General features: G+C 52.0%; 7 protein-coding genes across 7 annotated transcripts; 2 read left to right on the top strand and 5 right to left on the bottom strand.

The window, feature by feature from the left end:
* Position 1: 1 nt before the first annotated feature.
* Positions 2-886, bottom strand: PHYSODRAFT_322622 (hypothetical protein; the record flags this gene model as incomplete). The annotated part of the gene is made up of 1 exon (XM_009518019.1): positions 2-886. The coding sequence occupies one exon, from the start codon at positions 884-886 to the stop codon at positions 2-4; it is 885 nt and encodes a 294-aa protein (XP_009516314.1).
* A 185-nt stretch (positions 887-1071) lies between these two features.
* PHYSODRAFT_294372 (hypothetical protein) lies at positions 1072-4431 on the bottom strand (the record flags this gene model as incomplete). Its single annotated transcript, XM_009518018.1, has 2 exons — positions 1072-3312; positions 3574-4431. The coding sequence occupies 2 exons, from the start codon at positions 4429-4431 to the stop codon at positions 1072-1074; spliced, it is 3099 nt and encodes a 1032-aa protein (XP_009516313.1).
* A 927-nt stretch (positions 4432-5358) lies between these two features.
* Positions 5359-11343, bottom strand: PHYSODRAFT_471833 (hypothetical protein; the record flags this gene model as incomplete). Its single annotated transcript, XM_009518017.1, has 4 exons — positions 5359-5930; positions 7305-7766; positions 9039-9215; positions 10599-11343. The coding sequence occupies 4 exons, from the start codon at positions 11341-11343 to the stop codon at positions 5359-5361; spliced, it is 1956 nt and encodes a 651-aa protein (XP_009516312.1).
* A 741-nt stretch (positions 11344-12084) lies between these two features.
* Positions 12085-12513, top strand: PHYSODRAFT_322620 (hypothetical protein; the record flags this gene model as incomplete). Its single annotated transcript, XM_009518016.1, has 1 exon — positions 12085-12513. The coding sequence occupies one exon, from the start codon at positions 12085-12087 to the stop codon at positions 12511-12513; it is 429 nt and encodes a 142-aa protein (XP_009516311.1).
* A 131-nt stretch (positions 12514-12644) lies between these two features.
* On the bottom strand, positions 12645-14270 carry PHYSODRAFT_294369 (hypothetical protein; the record flags this gene model as incomplete). Its single annotated transcript, XM_009518015.1, has 1 exon — positions 12645-14270. The coding sequence occupies one exon, from the start codon at positions 14268-14270 to the stop codon at positions 12645-12647; it is 1626 nt and encodes a 541-aa protein (XP_009516310.1).
* A 2220-nt stretch (positions 14271-16490) lies between these two features.
* On the bottom strand, positions 16491-16952 carry Avh1b-42 (Avr1b-1 avirulence-like protein; the record flags this gene model as incomplete). Its single annotated transcript, XM_009518014.1, has 1 exon — positions 16491-16952. The coding sequence occupies one exon, from the start codon at positions 16950-16952 to the stop codon at positions 16491-16493; it is 462 nt and encodes a 153-aa protein (XP_009516309.1).
* A 1388-nt stretch (positions 16953-18340) lies between these two features.
* Positions 18341-20452, top strand: PHYSODRAFT_322617 (hypothetical protein; the record flags this gene model as incomplete). Its single annotated transcript, XM_009518013.1, has 2 exons — positions 18341-18476; positions 18954-20452. 2 exons carry the CDS (start codon positions 18341-18343, stop codon positions 20450-20452), a joined length of 1635 nt encoding a protein of 544 aa, XP_009516308.1.
* Between the last annotated feature and the right edge of the window lie 93 nt (positions 20453-20545).

The following is a 20545-nucleotide window of genomic DNA, read 5'->3' as shown; positions in this document are numbered from 1 at the left end:
ACTAGGTCAAGTGCGAGAACCTGTCCACCGCCATCCAGTACTGACTCTCATCCAGCATTGCCGTGCGCATCTTCCTCGGTTTCTTCTGCATGGGGCTTTTCGGCGGCAATCCACCTCGTGTCCTCTCCTCGTCACTCTCCTGGTCCTCCACATCAAACCGCAGTCTCTTGGTCGTCGAGTCACGACTTTCATCACTCTGCTCCACAATTGCCCGCTTCCTTTTCATCACCCCCTCCTTCTCCTTCTGCAGCCCCATGATTCGCACCTTCTTCACCTCTGCAGTGACCTTTGCAGCAACTTTAGCGTCCGTCTCCACCCTCCCACTCCACACAGCCCTCTCCAGCCCCCGTTTAGCCGACGAAAGTCTCAGCACCTTGGAGGCACTGGCCAGCTTCAGCGCCGTCTCCTTCATCACCTGCTCCTGTCCACTTCTCCGTCTCTTCTTGGTCGTCTCCACATCTCCTCCGCTGTTGCTCCAGCTCCACGGCCGTTTCCGCACTGCACCCTGTCTTGCAGCAACCTTACCTCCAGCAACTGAAGTTTCCGCAACTTTAGCTTCCTTCTGTCTTGCCGCAACTTTAGCTCCATCTTGCCGTCCTGCTGCGTCCTCGCAGCTACTCCGGGGGCGCTTCCCCACTGCAGACGGTCGGGCGACGTGCTTCACGGCCACTGCGGTCCGCTCCACGGCGGAGACGGCGCGGGACGAGCCGGACTTGGCAGGAGACGGACGTCGCGGCACTTGCTGCGACTTGGCGGCGTCTGGCGCCGATTCCTTGGACGGAGCGGGCTCATGGGCGGCGGACGGACCAGACGAAGGGCTGGGCGGCGGCCGCGGCGCCTTGAACTCGCGCTTCTTGAGCCACGACTGGTACGCGGACGTCGCCATGGAAGTGCTGTGGTTCTTAGTGATACTGTACGTCGTCTTGGTATTTGTATGTGAGGATATTCTACCTTGGGAACAACGATTATTATATATAGGGGGTAATGTGTGAAATGGGATCTGGACGGTTCTAATTCCTAGATTTAGAATTGTCGCGACGGGGTTGGCGTTGTTGTCGCAAGTACTGAGACTCAGGCTCCAACACGTCGACGCGTTTGCCTCGGTCGTGGCTCACTACCACCCTCCAATTCGGCCAAAGCAGTCGCCGCACTGCGCTTCAGCTGCCGCGACCCAGTCCTGCAAAGATTTTTCAAAAACGAGATCGCCATCTCGCTCTTGTTCATGGAATTCCCCACCGCGAGACGACCCAGAGCAATTGCTGCTTTCTCTTTGTTCGCGGCGTTTCCAGTCCTCAGCAGCTTTACGAGGGGCGGAATTCCGCCTTCGGCGCCTATGAGTGACCTGAAGGATTCGTCACTAGCGAAGCGACCCAGCACGGTCGCAGCAAACGATTCGTGGTTTGGACACCTTTTCTTCACGAACTCAACCAGATGCGGAACGATCGTTTCGCTCGTGATCGCTTGCAGGTCTCCATTGCCATGATCCGTTAGAAAACACACCGCACTCATCACTTGGTCTTTCTCCTCCCCCGAAACAGTCGGAAGAAGCTGAGCAAGCCGCCTCATCGCTTCAGCATCAGCAATAGTTTGCCGTATCGTGTTACTGACGTTGCTCAGTAGCCCCAGCGTGAACGCTGCGATGCCTTGCTCGACCTCAGTTCCAGTTCGAAGAATCTCTTTCAGCTGATGAATAGCGCCGTTCTCCACTATTGCCTCCCCATTCTCAGTTTTGTTTGAGGCGAGACCCCCCAAAGCAACAAGTGCGTGTTCCCGTTGTTCCGCTGTGCCACTTTCAAGACTCCCCACTAATACCGCGATAGCCCCACTATCCACCATGCGCTCACTGTCCTCGGCGTTCCTCGATAGAAAATGCAAGGCCCCCACCGCTCGTTCCTTTTGATTTGGCGTTCCTCGTTGGAACAGTGACACGAGATCCGGGATAACTCGTTTACGAGCGATTCTCACGCAGTTTTCGTCGCTGTTGGCCAGTGACCCCAACGTATTAGCCGCGTGGGACTTCTGGATGCTAGTCCCAGTGCGCAGAAGGTCGATCAGGGCGGGAATAGCGCCTCCATTAGCCATTAGAGACCAGTTGGCTTCGTTATCACCCTCTGCAAGTATCTCCAGCGCAAAAGCTGCGAAGTTTTTCTGCGTGTCTGTATCACCACTGAGCAGCTCGATCAGACATGATATCGCTCCGCTACCAACGATTGCCGCATTATTACCATCGTGGTCGCTAGCCAAACGGCCCAACGCATACGCAGCTAGCGCCGCTTGATCATTCGTACCAGTCTTTATTAACTCCAGCAATGATGCGATAGCTCCTTCACGTGCGAAGGCATCTTTCATAGCGTCATTGTCAGCCATATTGCCCACAGCATTCATCGCCCACAAAGCTACAGCTTCATCACTGTGCGAAAGTAAAGCAACAAGAGGTGCCACAACGCCAGCGTCTTGCAGTGCCTCGCTGCCTCTGGCTTCAGCGACACATGCGCAGTATATCACGGCCTTGCGTTTCGCGCTGGCACTGGTGTGACGTAAATCAGCCGCAAAGTCTGAATAGTCCTGAGAATTCGAGTTGCAGACATGTTCTTGTAGATCTTCGAACTCACTCTCGGGGAACGAGCAATCAAGCTCCGTGCACCAACCGAGACAGCCCAGAGCGCATACTTGAATGAAGGCTGTCGAGCCGTATTTGCACATCTCAACCAAGACTGGGAATCCATTAGACTCCTCCAGCACCCTCCGTTGTTCAGGATCGAGGCATGCTTGAATGAGACGCATCAACGTGCTTTCTTGTTCCTCAAAACTGCCTTTGGTCAGTGTGCTTAGACCGGTACTGACCGAGAAATTATCCGACGGTAGCACGGGGCTGCTAACTGGACTTTGAGCCCCTGACCAGTCAAAACTTGACGATGATTCTTGGTCTGAAGACACTCTGCCTTCGTCGTCTTCGCTATCAGCATCAAGCCGCGATCCTTCTTGTGAAGCGCTCAAGTGGACCACAGGTTGCATCGGAGATAGCTCTGCAGAATTGACGCGAGCAAGAACCTGCAGCCGATCAATCACCGTTCCGAGCGACACTCGTTCTGTAGGATTAGCTTTCGTCATAGAGACCACGAGCTCCCACGCGTTGGCTGCCATGCTGTCTGGCTTACCAGGGATTTCGCCCCTCCTCAAATTGTCGCGAACGTCATCGTCAGATAGGAGGGCAAAAGGAGACTGTCCGATCTCCGCTGCAATGATGCACATGCCCAGGCTGTAGACGTCAGACGCAAATGTAGGTTGCCACCTCAGACATTCTGGAGCTCGCTAGCGCAAACCACAAGTTGAAGACCTCGAGAAACTGGAGTGCGCTCGCATCGTGCTCAATCCGAAGTCCGTCAGCTTCGCTTTTCCATCACCTCCCACCAAAATGTTGTTCAACGTCAGCGCTTCGTGCACAATTCCTGCCTTGTGGAGATGGTCAAGTCCGATAGCTGCTTGGTACAGGAGCACCCACATCTGCTGCCTGTTCTCCGCCGACCGAGCTAGATACGTACCGAGATTCCCGTTAGTTGCCCTTTCACTCACTAGATAAGGCGGTGAACCAACGTGTGAGGCGCCATGCATCTTGATGAGATTCGGGTGGTTCAGCTCATACATTTTCCCCACTTCTCTAGCAATCTTACGCTGGACGCCCTCGCCGATCTTCATGTCGTCGATCTGGACACGCTTCACAACAACAGCAACGCCCCAGCCCCAAACACCACGATGCACTGAGCCGAAACTCCCACGCGCGAAGGGATCAACCTCCACCTCCAAACAGTACAAAGGAACGAACCAAGCTGATAAAGTCGCGCTCGATGCTTCACCGACTGTCTCCATCATGGTCCTTATGAGGAGAACAAGGTCCTCACCATGCTGCTCTTCTCGCTGCTCCAGCTCAAACTTGAGCATCAGCAGCGCTTCTTCTCGAGCGCGAGCGCCCTTCAACTCTCGAGAAACCACGGATCCATCCCTCGCCATGGCAGCGAGCACCTCCTTCAGCACGCCAATGTCCTCTCCAAACTGCTCCTTCCAGCTCATAGTCGTCACCATTCCCACCGAATTGAACACTTCGCCGATCTTTTCATTAATTTCGCGCAACTCGTCCACAATCGACGGTTGCTTTATAACGCGATAGACCAGCGACTGTCCGTCGTAGCGCTCCAAGAAATCCACAAAGCTGGACACGAGAATGGCGAATTTCATTAAAACTTCGGGATGGTGCGGGTTTCCCACGCTGCTTCTTCTGTGGATGGTGTCAAAGATGTCCACCAGACGAGAGTGGAGGTGCTGGCAGGCCGGTTGGGCTTCTCTCATATGAGCGCATTGCTGCTCACATGTAGCCAGCGCTTGCGGTACTGAGAGGGTCCTCCCAGGAACAAGGAGGTGCGCCACCGACACCATGAGTGGCTGCACGAGCTTTGAGGCCGTAAATGACATAATGCGTATATTATATATTGAATTATGTAAATATGTAAGTACAGTGACACCTCCGTAAATGAACCCCTCTAACTGACCATGTGCTCCCTATCCGGTTAGGATTCCTCGACTGCAAACGGGATTATATGGATTTCACTATAGGTGTTCTATAACTGATCAAAAACCTCTTTATTCTCTAAATGGTCGCCATTATTGGTGTCTCAACCCTCTAAATGGACGCTGTAGTAATAGATCCAAACTCATATATTTTTTTCTCAATCACTTGCCTGCCTCCTCCCACGTATGCCATTGCTACCACTACTCCCGCCACAACAAATCGAGCGAAGAGAGAAATTTTATTTGGGATGCTAAGTTGGAACAAAGAGTTTGCAGTGACTAAATACTGATAAATAAGCTAGCCACAGTATTTTACAATCAGCGCAGCGTACACATATATTTTACGAAAAACTAAAATATTATGATGTCGAGACAACTAGGGGCTATGCAGTAGATACCAAGCAAAAGATAAAACTGCAGGCATGGTGGCAGGATATCGGGACAACAAATATTCCTATAACCTCACTGTATTGAAACTCACGTACGACCTGAGGGGATGCGACTCTGCTAATACCAATGATAAGAAGGAATAGGAACAGACAATACCGCGCCTACCGTTATTGGTTGAGTTCTGATTGTGTGAAGACGAAACAAAACAAGAGTACGAAAATGCTGGAGGGGTACCAGGTAAAGAAAGCCCTTGTGCACCTAACATATGAAAATGTAGCCATTAGAAGTGTAGCCATTTCTTTATCTGCTCAATTCTTTAACTGAAACAGCGTCTTAGACCGAGCGAACTGGGTGTCATTTATAGAGGTGTCACTGTAATAAATTGTGACACTACCCGTATGCGACTTACGAAAACAGGGATCGTAGCCTTAGTCGAAGTTTGGACTTGAGCACTTTCGGGCTGGAAAGTTTCTTGACGGCCTTCTGCGCCCACAGCTTCTGGTCGTCCGATCCGGATCGAGCGAGAACCATCAGCGACGCTATTCCTCCTTCCTTCGCGATTTCGGCTCGATTGGCGTCGTTCTTGCTCGCCAAATTCCCCAGCGCAAGTGCCGCGTAACATTTCTGGTCCTCGGTTCCGCTTTTCACGAGGGCGACGAGAGGGGCGACGCCTCCTTCACGACCGATTTCGACGCGGTTGGCTTGGTTGTCGCTGCCGAGATTGCCCAACACCAAAGCGGCGTGGGATTTCTGCTCATCGGTTCCAGTTTTCAACAACGTCACAAGCGGGGGTACGCCTCCTTCACGAGCGATCTGAGCTCGGTTTGAGTCGTTGTCACTCGCGAGGTTACCGAGAGCGAGCGCTGCCTGGGATTTCTGGTCGTCAGTTCCGGATTGAACGAGGGCAATGAGAGGAGCAATACCCCCTTTCTGAGCGATCTCAACTCTGTTAGCGTCGTGGCCGTACGCGAGACTTCCTAGAGCTGTTGCTGCGTCCCACTTTAGCTCGTCGGTGCCGCCTTTGACCAGGGTAACAAGCGGTGCAATCGCTTTGTCCTTTGCGACCAACGTGCGGTATGAATTGTTGGTTCTGGCAAGTTTGATCAACAGCTTCGTAGCGCTCTCTTTTTGACCATCCGTTCCAGCTTCTAGAATCTTGACGAGTGGTGGAATGGCGCCTTCACGAACGATGTCAGCGCAATTCTTTTCATGGTTTGTCACCAAAAACATCAGTGCATCGACAGCAGCTTCCTTCGCATCGTCGGCTCCGTCTTGCAATAGCGAAACGAGCGGTACAATCGCTCCTTCGGTCGCTATCAAGGCTTGATTGTCTTCATTCCCCACTGCAATCAGCCCCAATGCTCGAGCGGCACATTCCATTTGACCGTCGGTTCCAGACTCCACAAAGCCAATTAACTGTCCGATAGCCCCCTCCTTTGCAATGTCAGCCGCGTTGGCTTTATTGTTCTTGGCAAGATAACCCAGTGCGTAAGCAGCCCATTGCTGTTGCGCAGCAGTTCCAGCACGCAGCAGAGTAGTTAGTGACGAGATGGCCCCTTCTTTCGCTGTAGCAGTGCGGTTAGCTTCGTTATCTTTGGCAATAGCGCCCAGAGCATAGGCCGCCCATTGCTTTTGGTCGTCAGTTCCATCTCGAAGAAATGCAGCAAGCAGCGGAATGGCTCCTTCACGAGCAATTTTGGCGCGGTTCGTAGCGTTGGTGTTGGCGAGATGTCCTAGCACGCCGGCTGCCAGTCGCTTTTGCTCGTCCGTTCCGTCTTGAAGCAGCGTAATGAACGCCCCGATTGCTCCTTCTCGAGCGATCGCAGCCGAGTTGGTGTCCTTGTAGCTGATCAGGTTTGCCAGTGCGTGCACAGCGTTCTCCTTCTGGTTGTTGTTTCCCCTCTTCACCAGATCTGCGAGCAGTGATATTGCCCCAGCACTTGAGATTTCAGTGCGATTTTCGTTGTTGTTCATGGCAAGGTACGCGAGTGCATGCGCCGTCCATTCCTTCTGCTGTGCTGTTCCTGTTCGTAGAAGACTCAGAAGAGGAGCTACGGCTCCTTTGCGCGCGATTTCAACGCGGTTGGCAGCACAGTTGGAGGCGAGGTACCCCAGCGCATCAGCTACAGCCTCCTTTTCATCATCCGTTCCTGTTCGAAGAAGCGCAACCATGGGGGCGATTGCTCCTTCTTGTCCAATCTCAGCAGAGTTCGCATCACTGAATTTCGCGAGCGTCCGCAGTGCATACACCGCCCACTGTTTATCTCCTAGAGCTTCGGCTTTCAGAAGTGCGATCAAGGGCTTAATGGCTCCAGCACGAACAATATCTGCCACGTACTCTTCGCTTTTACTTGCAAGCTTCCAGACCAAGTCTGCAGCAAATTCAGCCTGTTCGTTCGTCCCACTTCGAAGCAAATCCACCAGGGGAGCGATAACACCTTTGCTTACCATTTCACCGCAGACGTCGTGGTTCCGGGAAAGCCGCACTAAGGCACACACTGCATTTTCTTTTTGCTCTTCTGTTCCATTTCGCACAAGCGCGATAAGCGGATTGACGGCCCCTTCACGCGAGATTTCAACACGATGCGCGTCGTTACCAAACGCAAGATTCCCCAGTGCTGTGGCCGCAAACTCCATTTGGCCGTCCGTCCCAGCTTCAAGAAGTACCACCAACGGCTCAATGGCTCCTTCGCGGACAATCTCCATCGAGTTTTCATCGTGGTTTCTTGTAAGATGCCCGAGTGTGTATGCGACCCACTTCTTCTGGCCATCAGTTCCGTTTTGTAGTAGCCCAATGAGCAGTGATATCGCGCCTTCACTTGCAATCATCGTGCGGTTCGCCTCGTAGTTCTTCGCAAGGGTTCCGAGAGCGTACACCGACCATTGCTTGTGATCATCCGAGCCATCTCGTAAAAGATTTATAAGGAGTGGAATGGCTCCTTTTCGAGTAATCTTGGCGGCATTTGCAGCGTTCGTATTGGCAAGGTGGCCAATAACGTGAGCAGCCAAGCGCTTTTGGTAAGCTGTCCCCGACTCCAAAAGTTCAACGAACGGGGTGATACCTCCCTCGCGTGCAATATCGGCCGAGCTTGTACATGCGCTATTGAAGCTGATCAGACTTCCGAGTGCACTCGCGGCGTTTCCCTTTTGGTCGTCATTTCCCGTGCGTAAGAGCGTAACCAAAGGCGCCATGGCACCTGCTCCAGAAATCTCCATGCGGATTTCGTCGTTGCCCATGGCAAGATACCCCAATGCATCAGCCGCAGCATCCTTCTGCTCAGAAGTTCCAACTTGTAGAAATCGGACTAATGGCGGGATGGCTCCCTCGCGAGCAATCTCGGTTTGGTTTGGCGCGTTACTGCTTGCAAGGTAGCCTAGCGTTCGGCTAGCAGCTTCCTTTTGCTCTTCTGTTCCGGTTTGAAGGAGCTCAACCAGCCTCTTTATTGCTCCTTCACGCGCGATTTCGGCGGAATTTGCCTCATTATCCTGAGCAAGAATACAAAGCGTTCTCAACGACCGAATAATCGCGTGTTCGTTGCTGCCGTTTTGTAGAACAGCAACAAGAGGTACAATGGCCCCCGAACGCACGATTTCAACAGCGTTTTCATCATAGCCACTCGCAAGTCTCCAGATCGCGTAGTTAGCACTCTCCTTCTGACCATCCGTCCCAGATCCCAGCAGCGTGATGAGTGGGGGGATAGCCCCCGCTCGTGCGATCGCGATGCAGTTTTCGCGGTTGTTGTTCGCGAGCATCCCCAAAGCGTAGGCGGCGCAATGCTTCTGCTCCTCTGTTCCGGCGGGCAATAGCGCACTGAGATGTTTGATAGCTCCGGCTTCCGCGACGCGGGTGGCGTTGGTGGTGTTGCGACTTGCAATTATTCCAAGTGCATACGCCGCACTCTCCTTTTCCCCCTCATTCCCATACTGCAGAAGTCCGAGCAAGAGCGAAATCGGGTCACCACTCTCTTTTCCGCCACCGTCCTTCTCGTCCGTGACGTTAATAATACTCCCTAGTGCACAAGCTGCGTCTTTCTTTTGTGCGTCCGTCCCCGTACTAAGCAGCTCGATAAGAGGAATGACAGCACCCTCGGCCACGATCTTGTCGCCGTTGGCGTCGTTGTTCAGAGCAAGTTGTCTTAGGGTGTAGGACGCAAACTCCTTGTGATCGTCAGTGCCCGTACGAAGTAGTGTTACCAGTGGTGCAATCGCTCCCTCCTGCGCAATCTTGACGCTGTTCGCCTCGTTCTCGTAGGCCAAATTTCCTAGTGTTCTCACCGAAAAACCCTTTTGCTTCTCTGTTCCACTCCGTGCAAGCGCTACAAGGGGTTTAATCGCGCCTTCGCGGGCGATATCATCGCGGTTTGTCTTGCTATTGGCGAGATATCCCAGGACATGAGCTGCGTCTTCTTTCTCTTCATCGTCTTGTGAGTTAAGGAGCGAAACGAACTGCACGATCCCCCCTTCACGCGCAACTTCAGCAGCATAATCGGTCTGGTCGTACGCCAGAATCTTGATGATTTCCCTTGCTCGAGCCTTGCCTTTCTTGTTGCCACAACGTAGGATAACCATCAGATCAGGGATAACTCCAGCTTTTACAGCCTCCGTCGCAGCTTCTTGGCTGACATTAATCATACTCCACAGTGCAAACACAGCGTGGCTCGTTTGGCCGCCACTTCCCTTCTTCAGCAGTGCAACGAGGGACGGAACAACTCCTTCACGCAGGATTTCTCTACAACGGACGTCATTTTCATTCGCGAGATTCCCAAGTGCGAATGCTGCACTGTACTTCTGTTCATCAGTGCCAAGCTGCAACAGTGCAACAAGTGGTGGAATCGCTCCTTCACGAGCGATTTCTGCGCTGGTTGCGAGGTCGTCTTCTGCCAGTTTCCCTATCACACGCGCTGCATAATGTTTCTGGTCTTCGGTGCCGTCTCGAACGAGAGTCGTGAGCGCAGCAATAGCGCCTTCACGCGTGATATCAGGGCCATACGCTTTATCCACCTCGACAATATTTGCCAGCGCCCGCGCAGCAAAGAACTTCTCGTCATTCGACTTTGCACCTAAAAGCAAAGTAAGTGGCGCGAAAACTCCCGCTTGCACGACTTCGGCACAATATGCTTCACTGCTCTGGGCGATACTTCCTAGTGCATCCGCTGCACAACACGCTTTATCTTCAATGCCGCTTCGCAATAGAGCAACAAACGGCGCAATGGCGCCCTCACGAGCAATGGCTCCACATATTTCAACGCTTTTACTCGCGAGTTTCGCCAGTGCGCGTGGAGCATACACGTTTTGGCCAACATTTCCAGATTGCAGGAGCTTGACAAGCGGTACTACGGCGCCTTCGCGTGCAATCTCCATGCAGCTTGTGACGCTTTCAGCAGCTAGATTCCCCAAAATGCAGACCACGTAACTCGTGAGGGAATTGGTTTCCTCGCGCAAGTATGCAACAAGTAATCCGACAACTCCTTCGCGTACGATATCCGCACAGACCGCGCTAGCGTTAGTGGAAAGGTACCCAAGCAGGTATAGTGACGCATGTTTTTGAATTTCGGATCCCGTTCGGAAAAGCTCCATCAATGGTGAGCTTACTCCCTTTCCAGCTAGCAACGCTCCTGCATTCGCATTGTTTGCAGTAAGGTGACCCAGTGCGTATGCCGCTCGATGCTTTTGCTCCTTCGTACCAACCAAGAGAAGAGCTGTGAGCGGCCCGATAGCATCTTGCTCGACGAAATCGTTGCTGACCAACTCCTTCTCCGCCGTAATATTTCTTATCGCTTCAGCTGCCCACAACTTCTGCGTATCGCTCCCATTTCTCAACAGCGCGACCAAGTAAGCTGTAGTAGTAGACGATGTCTGCTCACTCGGGTGTCTTGCAGTACAAATGCATGCGCACCGGACCACCGCTTCAGTCTTTTCACTGCCAGTTCCACTTTGCAACATGTCCACAACTTGTGTCAGCTCTTCCGATGCAGCATCTCCAACACAATCTCGAAGCGCGTTCAACTCCACTTCAGTCAACTGCGAGTCGGCAACTGCTGACCACGCCAGACACTCCAATGCATACACCTTCGTGAAATAGGTGCGCCCATTCCGCACCAAGCTGGTAAGCACCTGCACGCCATTGAACTTGTACAGCAGCAGCCGATTCTCCTCTTCAACGCAGGCTTGAACAAGTAGAAACATCGTTCGCTCCCAGTCCGCAGGATCTCCACCCGTGAGCTTGTTCAAGAGATCCGCAACCACATTGGTGGTGCTTAGTAGCGGACGGTCAGATACTTGATCATACGAGAGAGGACCACCCGACTGTGACTGCAACACCTCATCTCGTTGTCCCTGTCTCTGAAACTTCTCGAGTAGAGCCTGAGTATTAGCAAAAATGGCCACCATCATCTCTTGGCTCACTTGTCGATCTGCTTTCCACTCGTGCTTCCACTCCATCATACTCGCTGTCGTGGCCAGATTCAGCATCCGGAAGAGGTTGTCGATCTCCTCGTAGATGGGCGCGAGCTCGTCCACCATCGTGCGATGGTCGATCAGGCGATTCACCAGCTTCTGCTCGCGGTAGTGCTGCAAGTAGAGCAGGTACTCGGCCAGCACCTTCTTGTACTTGTCCACCGGCTCACTCGAGGGCAGCTGGCCGTGCTCCTCCATTTTCGACAACTCGTTGAAGATGGTCTTGAGCCGGTCGTACAGCTTCTTGCATTCTTCCTGCCCTTCGGTCACTTCGGAGCAGAGATCCAGGATGGACGAGAGCACCACCCCCGCCCCAGGGATCACCAGGTCGAGGATGAAGCTCATAGCTATGGGCAGAAAGAGAGAGCGAAGAGGCTAGCGGGGTGTTGAGCGACTGAGGTAGCTAGCTCAAACAGTAATAGAACCCCACCTGACCAGGCTCATCGCAGCCAAGAATAAATAGGTGGAAGACGCCACTCCCAATATTATCACAGGAAGGATGAGAATGATGCGAGAATGATGCAGCACTATAACTCTGCTGACCAATCATATCACAGGATACGTTGAAGTTGTCCTTTTAGAGAGAGCCTTCACAAGAGCATGCCCATGACTTTAAATAGTTTCTTTGTTTGGCGGGAAAAACGAGCATTTTGAACCGTCGTTAATCTTCTGAAAATGACGACCAGCGCCTACTCCTCCTGGCTGAACAAGCGCGAGTTCAAGCTGCCGCGGACCCGTGCGAGGTTGGTCTCTCCAGCTGATAAGGAAAAAGAAGAAGGCTCATGCAAGACGCCAGAGAAAACACAAGAAAACGCCGCACCCGAGGCCTCTGCCACGACCAGAAAGAGACCGCGGGAGTCTGACGTCTCCAAGCTGCCGGCACTGCGGTCGCTCAAGCGGCGACTAGAGGAGACAGAGGAGACGCCTATAAGGAAGGAGAAGAGAAATCGTGGTGATGGGTCTCAGTCTAATGTCATCGCAGTGCGAACAGGGAAACACTCGGGACATCAGAAGCAGCACAAACAGCAGCAGAAGAATAAGAAGCCTGTGCTTCTGGACGAATCCTGCTACTGGCTGGCGGTGCAACGCTTCTCTCAACTGTAGCAGAGACTGCCTATTAGTTTAGTTAAAAGGATAAGAAGAAGAAGAAGAAAGAAAGAAAGAAAGAAAGAAGAGAATACGATACATTATTGATACTTATGTCGTCACTTCATCTGCTACCAAGATCATTCGCCTTAAGCCTTGCTTGAGAAAATTGCGCGGACGCGTTGGCTGAAACTACGAGACTTGTGCAGCTTGGAGCTCGAACGCTTTTCCGCTATCTTCGCCGACCCCGCCTTCTGCTCGTCCGATCCAGGTTTCACCACCGTTAGCGCCGCCTTTCCTCCCTCACGAGTAATCTCAGCTCGAAGTTTGTTGTTGCTGCCGGCGAGGCTTCGAAGCGCGTACCCAGCGCTCGTCTTCAGTTCTTCAGAGCCTGATTTACCCAGCTCCACCAGCGGCTTGATGGCTTCTTGACGCGCAATCTCCAAGCTGTTGGCCTCGTTCTTCTCCGCCAGACTCCCGAGCGCAAGCGCAGCGGAACTTTTCTGCTGGTCCGTTCCATGTCGGACCAGCGACACAAGCGGAGCAATCGCTCCGTGCTCGACTATCACAGCACGGTTGGAAGGGTTATCCTTGGCGAGACTCTGCACGAACCGTGCTGCAGCTTCCTGCTGCCCTTCCGTCCCGAAATTCAGCAGCTTCACCACCAAAACGATCACCTCTTCGCATGCGATCTCAGAGCTGATGGATTCATTGCCCATTGCCAGATTCGCTAGCGCACGCACGGCGTATTCCTTCTGACGCTCCGATCCTTCACGAATCAATCCGACGAAAGTCAGGATGGCGCCTGCACTTGAAATGTCCGTACGGATAACAGCGCTGACACCAGCGACAGCAGCGAGCAGCTCAGCGGCAGCTTCCTTCTCTTCGTCGGTTCCGGACTGGAGAAGCTCGATTGAAGGGGCAATCGCAGTTGCGCGAACGATTTCGGCGGAGTTTGCGTCAATATTGCCCGACACAGCAGCGAGAAGTTTCATGGCCCAGTGCTTGCTAGCACCGCGGAGGAGTGCACCAAGAAGGGGAATCGCTCCAGCTGCGACGACCTCAGCTGCACACGCCTTGTTGCTCTGCACAACCCTCCACAATGCGCACACCGCAGATTCCGTCAATGTGGGTGAATCTCTCCTCAAAAGAGCCACAAGAGCAGCGATCGCTCCTTCGTGAACGATCTCAGCGCAGTTGGTGTCCGAGTCGGTCGCGAGACTCCCCAGTGCATTCGAAACGCTTTCCAAGAGATTGTCGGCTCCATCTTGCAGAAGTGCGACGAGCAGTTTGATGGCACCAGCCATGGCGATCGCTTCACGGTTGGCGGAGCTGTCCTTGGCGAGAATCCACAGCGCCAGAGCTGCATATTCCTTTTGCCCGTCAGTGCCAGAGAGAAGTCCCACGAGTGGCTCGATAGCACCGTCTTCTGCGATTGTAGCTGCATTCTCTTCGTTGTCGAGTGCCGTGTATGCAAGAGCGTACGCGGCCCATTGTTTCCCTTCGTCGTCGCCGAAACGCAGCAGCCGCAGCAGCGAGCAGCAACCGGCGTTGGACGTCACCTCGGCGCGGGCCTTACTGCTGCTCTTGGCGAGATTTCCCAGCTCGCGGGCTGCCGACACTTTGTCGCGCTCGAAGGTGTCGTCCAGGCGAGTGATATAGTGGTGGACTGTCAAGTCTTCCTTGAGATCGCAGCAAAACGTGACTGTCGAGGCGAAGGCCTCCTCCAGTTTTACAGACGCGTTCTCTGCGAGTTGCTTGAGTCGGGTATCCATCGTCAGACTGGGAGTTCACAAACTGGCAGGACTTGATCGAATTCGGGAATGGTCATCAAACACCAGGACAGTGATCCCAGAAGCCTCGAAGCGATAAGAGCTCAAGGTACATGTTGCACAGGACGAGACCAAAATAAACTGCACAAGATTTCGATAAGATAAGGTAGTAGCATTTAGGTCCTATGGAGTTGCTTTTTAAGATCCAACGCTTCGACGAAGACGGACCGTACAGTCCTGCTCCTGCTTCGAAGTACTCTTAGTACAGTTTCTTCGGTTAGCGAACGTATCATCCCACAATCTTAGCTAGGACCGGATAATGTTTCTGGGTAAGGTTTTTAGAAGTTGGAATGGACATTGCAATGATCTACAATAAATGGACTAGCTGGATAAAACATCTTCGACTGTTGTCAGTGTCCGTGATGATACGAATAAAAAATGAGATTTAATACTCTGTCGATTGCTGATTTTGCAACACGGGAAGTATCAGCCCAAACTGTGGTTGCTCGAGAAATCTCGCCGGGCATTGTGCCTTAGGTTTGCCTTCAGAGCCTTCATACTGGAAGATTTATGCGCAAACCTTGAAGGCCAAAGCCTACAACTCTCCACATCCGGGTGTTGAGAAGGCGAAAGGAGCGACGCCGTCCCTGCTTCTCGAGCAATTTCAATCCGGATCTCGTCACTGGTGGAGGCAGAATGCTGCAGCCCGAGTGCTGCTGCTTTCTGCTGTTCATCTGTTCCGTGTTTCAGCAGAACAACAAACGAAGCAATTGCCGCTTCATCCGCTATTGCACCTGCGTTGATTGTGCTGAGGCTTGCAAACTTCGCCAGTGCGTACACTCCATAGTCGAATCCGGACTGGAAAAGTGCTGCGAGGGGTGCAATAGCGCCAACAAGAACTACTTCAGCAGCGATGTGATCGTTATGCTCCACAAGTGCTGAGAGAGCGTACGCAGCACTTTCCTTCAGGCTACGTCGGTCCGATTTCAACTGATCGATGAGGTGAGGAATCACTCCAGCGCGCATGATACTCTCGCCGTAGCCGTCGTCGGTAAGGAGTGTCAGAACGTCCATTGTGATCTCCTTTTGATCATCGGACCCCTCTCGTAACAAATCGAGAAGTTGCAGACGGGCAGTCTTGCTACCGATACACGCACTCCACAACGCACGAATTGAAGGGTCCATCAGGTTATCATTTCGCGGCTTCAGGTGGCAAATGAGTTTCTGGATGTCGATCTTTTGTGCACGGAATACGTCCTTCTCTTCGCGTACTCCTGCTTCGTGTTGTTCACATCGACCCACTACGCCATTTATTTCTTCAGCGGGCAGCGCGTCAACGTGTGAAGAATTTGTCTTGTCATCCTGACCGGATTGCTTCAGTGTCGAACGCAGATCTATGCGACTTCCTTGTCGTGACACGGGAATAAGTTGTGGCGCGCTGTCTTCTGCTGCTTCTTGGCGAACTTCTTGATATACTTCAATCTTCTCCTTGAAATCAGCAGCAGTAACTATTGAGGTCGCACTGCATCCAGGGTTCATAGTCGATTGTTGGAAGACGAGACTTGGAACTGGAGACGCGTGTTGAGTAATGATGCAAATGCGGCATCGTGCAATAGGGCACGTACAGTAGAACAACAAGCGCGCAGCGGCAATAATAATAGATAATAAGTCACAGGATAAGATAGCTTGAACGTTAGAGGAGAAAGAAATTTGCACTTCGAAGTAGCTTGCTTTAAGTAGTTGCTGTGACGAGTTACTAGTAGCTGTTCTCTTTCAATTTTAGGATCGCTCTCTTTGAGATACTTTTTGAGGGAGCTCCGAAGTCACCAAGACGTATTCGATGACACTACGTAATATTTGAGGTATCTACTTTTCGTTCGAAGTACATGTATTTTTAAATACCTAAAAGTATATCCTAAATGCGTTTCGCCACGAGATTTATCAACATTACAGTGACAACTGCTTCATACGCAACAAGAGTATTTTACTAGTAATACTCCTAAAAGTGCATCGCTCAGGGGGAGCAAGGTAAGTTGCATAATACTACTGGTACCTGTGTGTGTTTAGTTTCCATGAAGAACGCAAAATCAGCGCGTTACTTTTGCTCAACAAGAAAATCGTTAAGAAAAAGTATGGTTTGTCATAGAAATTATGCCCTGTCCATCATGACTCGACTAGAACCTCTTGCACTTGTAACCAACGTTAGAATCCCTTGGGGACGCCTCACTTTTTTGGGATCGACGAGACCCAATTTGGATGCTCACGCTTGTAGTACGCCGCGTACCCCTTGTAGGCCTTCTTCTTCAACTTGCTCACTCCCCACGGTGCCCTTCTGTACTCTTTGTAAAGGTCGTCCGGAGTTTTCTTGTCTATGAGATCCAATTTCACGAACTGCTTCTCAATATGAGCGCGGTATGCATCCTTCAGTTTCTGGATCGATCCCTTGATCTTGACCAAAAAATTTCCCATGCGCTCTTCATCCTGTTTGGTCTTCTCGCTCTCGCCTCTCAGAGACCGCTTGACGTTGGTGAGCTCGTAGTCCGCAGTGAGCATACGTGACGTCGCATCCTTGCCAGAGTCGAGCACAGACACTTGCTTCTTGTCGGAATTGGTGATACTCAAGGCATCAGCAGAGGAGAGCAAGGTGACCAAAGTCGCGAGCAGCACCCACAACAACAGACGCATGGTTCCGTCGGTAGCTGTCGCTTTGTTGGTCTGAGTGCTGGGGGGCGAATCGCGAAATGAAGAGCGACAACAGATATTAATTAGAGCTGGAGCCAGTGGATTATCCACAAATTATTGGGAAGAGCAAAGCTTACTTCGTATCCTGATGATCTAGGGCAATGATTGTGGGAAAGAGTACGCAGATAATTAACCATGCGCATTTTGGTAAACCGAGGCAGTAGTATAGACGAAATTTAACGAGTGTGTCCCATCTATAAATTGATCAAGCAGACGGAGGCACAGACGGAGGCTGGCTTCCGTTCAAACCAGTGGCTTGACATGTGCATTCTCGCTCATCGTAAACGCTACCGACTTCCTCCGCCTCTGCTTGTTTACAGTGTAGTGGACAGGGTATATACCGGCACACTGTACCACCCGTCAAAAATGATATGCCGAATCTGGCAACCGGTACCGGTACCAGTAGTCGATTAGCTGCCACTTTTTTGCGCTTTGCTCACTTTATTGGTGGTCATGCACAACGCCGCTGAGCGAGCCTGTCGCGCTTGACACCACGCCGCAGGCAACAGGCTGCCACTGCAAAGTCTTGAGCGGCACGCGCCCGCGTGAGGCTAGTGCCGTTGCAATGCTTTGCCCTGCCTTCAGACCATTTTTGAGGTAAATTTTTTATTAAAGTCTTAACTCGGTAACATGTGACATTGGTTGATGGGAACAGCGTCGAGTAAGTAAGGATGATGCAAGCAAACCACTCTCCGAACGTCTGTATAGTCTACGTGTGCCGCAGCAGCGCTTAACACTAGCATAGGTAGTGGTACCGCGTCCAGGTAGCTCTAGGCTGCATCCGTAGCTGCGTGAAATGAATGGAAGCTCCATCGCACCGATACATTACCGGTGGAAACGTATCGAAATGATTTGTGCGGAACTTGTGACTCACAAGTTGTGATCGGAGTCGAGAAGGCCCTCCAAATCCTGTGATATGATTGGGCGCTCGTATATAAGACTGTCCACTACAAGCGGAGGAAGTCGGTAACAGCCTGTTACCGACTTCCTGTTACTAACAGGGTACGGTAGCATATCGCTGCGATTCTAACCCCTGAAAAATACCTTAAAGTTTGTATGGTGCTTCCAGCCAATAGGAGTGTGTCATCTGCGATTCTTAGCATTTACAACCAATAGACACTACCGTTGCTTAAAATTTCGACCAATTAAATCGAGGGAATGACTGCCAACCGCTGATCTGAACATTCCAACAATATCTGGTTGGAAACGCGATTTGATATCGAGTATGCCATACAAATATCAAGTGAACTACAAATAGAATAAATATTCATAGGTTTCCAACCCCTGCCAGCTCATCTCCGACTCCATTCTGCGTTCCGACGCACACAGGCATGTCGGTGGCATCGCTAGTTCCTGCGAACAGCCAGAGAAGCAGAGCGACGGCTGTGAAGTCTTTCGAAGACTTCCTTGCGAAGAAGGAGGTGACGCTCACAGAAGTGCATGATCGTATTTCTAAGGACAGCACAGGTAAGAGTTTGTTTGTCATTCTGGATAAGTATGGGTGGTTCTTAGTGAAAAAAATAGGAAGGCAAGGAGTAGCTCTGTTCAAGAACACTGTGCTATCTTATTTTGGTAATGTTAAGAACTGGCTGGCGGATCTGTACCCGCAACAGAGCCAATGTGTAGCTAAGAAGCTGCAAAAGATGCTATCAACTCTAGATCGGTACTGTGAAAAGAGGCCGGAGCAAGGTGTCACGAAACAAGCGCCACCATGTACTAAGAAAGATATAAAGACTATCATCTCGGCTCCCTACATGCACGCTCCCGCCAACTCCGACTACCTGGATGCGGCGCTAGTGGCGTTGAGGTGGTACCTCTACGGTCGTGGTTCTGAGGCTAAGCAATTGGAGAAAGCGCAGCTGTGTGTATACCCGTGCAGGATTTTGAATTTTTGTATTAATTAACCCCACGAATTATGCTGACAATTCTGTGCGTATATGCTAGGCGGTATGATATTTCTCCGCTTTAAGCGTGTGAAGACTGCTTCGCAACAGGGAATCTCCCTGTTTAAGGATCCTAACGATCCCTTCACGTGCCCGTTACACGTGCTAGCTGTCGCTCTCGCCCTTCAACCCGCTCCAGAAACTCGCATCTTCCCGCAATTTGCTGCCGTACCTGCGCTGTCCGCGTCCGACGACCAAGATGACGATGGCGAGCTGGGGCTGATTGCGCAGCTAGACCGCGAGCTTGCGGAAGCACCTACATGCAAGACTCCACAGCCACGTCGAGCCAACTCGGCCCCTGGTGCCCACGCTTATATCAATAGACTATTAGTCACGGTTAGTGGACTGCCAGCAGCAAAGGAGAGTGGACTCACGAAGGGACTTACCTCGCACTCCTTCAGAAGAGGTGGGGCCATGCACGCCAACGCCGACAGGCGCATTAGCCCGAACTGGGTTGTTGAACGCGGGGGCTGGAATATGTCGCGCGTGAGCAAGGCGTTTTCCTACATGCTGAACACAACACACGAAGATCAACAAGTTGCGCGCCAATTGAGCAGGTGGAACGCGCAAGCGGGCGCCCGACTTCCAGACCTTACCGCCCTGGACGGAGTCGTCCGAGCGCGCGTGGAGAAGCTGCAGGATCTACTCTTCGCTGCTGTCACTGGTTTTCCGACAGTGTCTTGGAACTTGGATCCTCAGGTGCTCGAAGTGTTGATGGCGACCTTGATCCTTCCCTTCCCCGAGATGGAACGCCATCGCTTGGACAGCCCGTACGTCCGTCGCATTCATGAAGCCCTTGGTGTCCTCAACATACAGACCTCCGAGCTGTTGGCATGGTCGATCACCCTCCGAGCTGCATTTAATCCACCTGCAGAAGAGAAACAAGAAACAGCAACCGAGTCCTCTCAAAACATGATCCGTGTTCTCGAAAAGCTGTCGCAGCAGCTCGACGAGCTATTGCTCCGCCAAACACGCGTAGAGGAAAGGCTGGCTGTTTTGGGGGCGAACGCAGAATCTATTGACAAGAAAACAAACACTACCGAGCAGCAGCACGAAGACGTTGAGCAGTCGCAGCCAAAGCGCGCGCGCAAACGTGCCTCCAAAGCGCTATCGACAGTGTGGTTCGAGTGGTTCACTGCTGTACCACGCATGTACGAATCAACAACAGTTAGCAAAGCCATCCTTCACGAGTCACGACACGCAGTTGCATTCATGATGCTCTACTCACCTTCTGGGTTCAAGCTGGATCCGGCCTCGCCAGCGTACAAGGCGGAGGTACACGCTGTTGGAGTCGAAGCCGAGAAGAAGACCCTTGAATACTTGGCTGCACAAGGCTCACAGGCTGTAGCCGTTGGCTCGGTCGTCAAAGCCATGCGTGCGCTTCACAAAGCAGGCCACCTTTCCGTCCTCCTTGACCAGTTTCGCGAGCGCTACTATGAAGGCGAAGTCGTCGACCCGACACCCAATTCTGCCCTTCCGCCATTCCTGCGCTTCACCTAAATGCACACGCAGCACACTAAACAGTCAATAAGATACACAATACGTACAGCAGGAGTAGCACGCACTCTCTTAGCCGACCTGTCCAAAAAGAAA

This window comes from Phytophthora sojae (genome assembly GCF_000149755.1).
Source record: "Phytophthora sojae unplaced genomic scaffold PHYSOscaffold_1, whole genome shotgun sequence".
NCBI lineage: Eukaryota > Oomycota > Peronosporomycetes > Peronosporales > Peronosporaceae > Phytophthora > Phytophthora sojae.
Note: the sequence above shows the minus strand (reverse complement) of the source record. Positions and strands in the feature narration are given on the sequence as shown.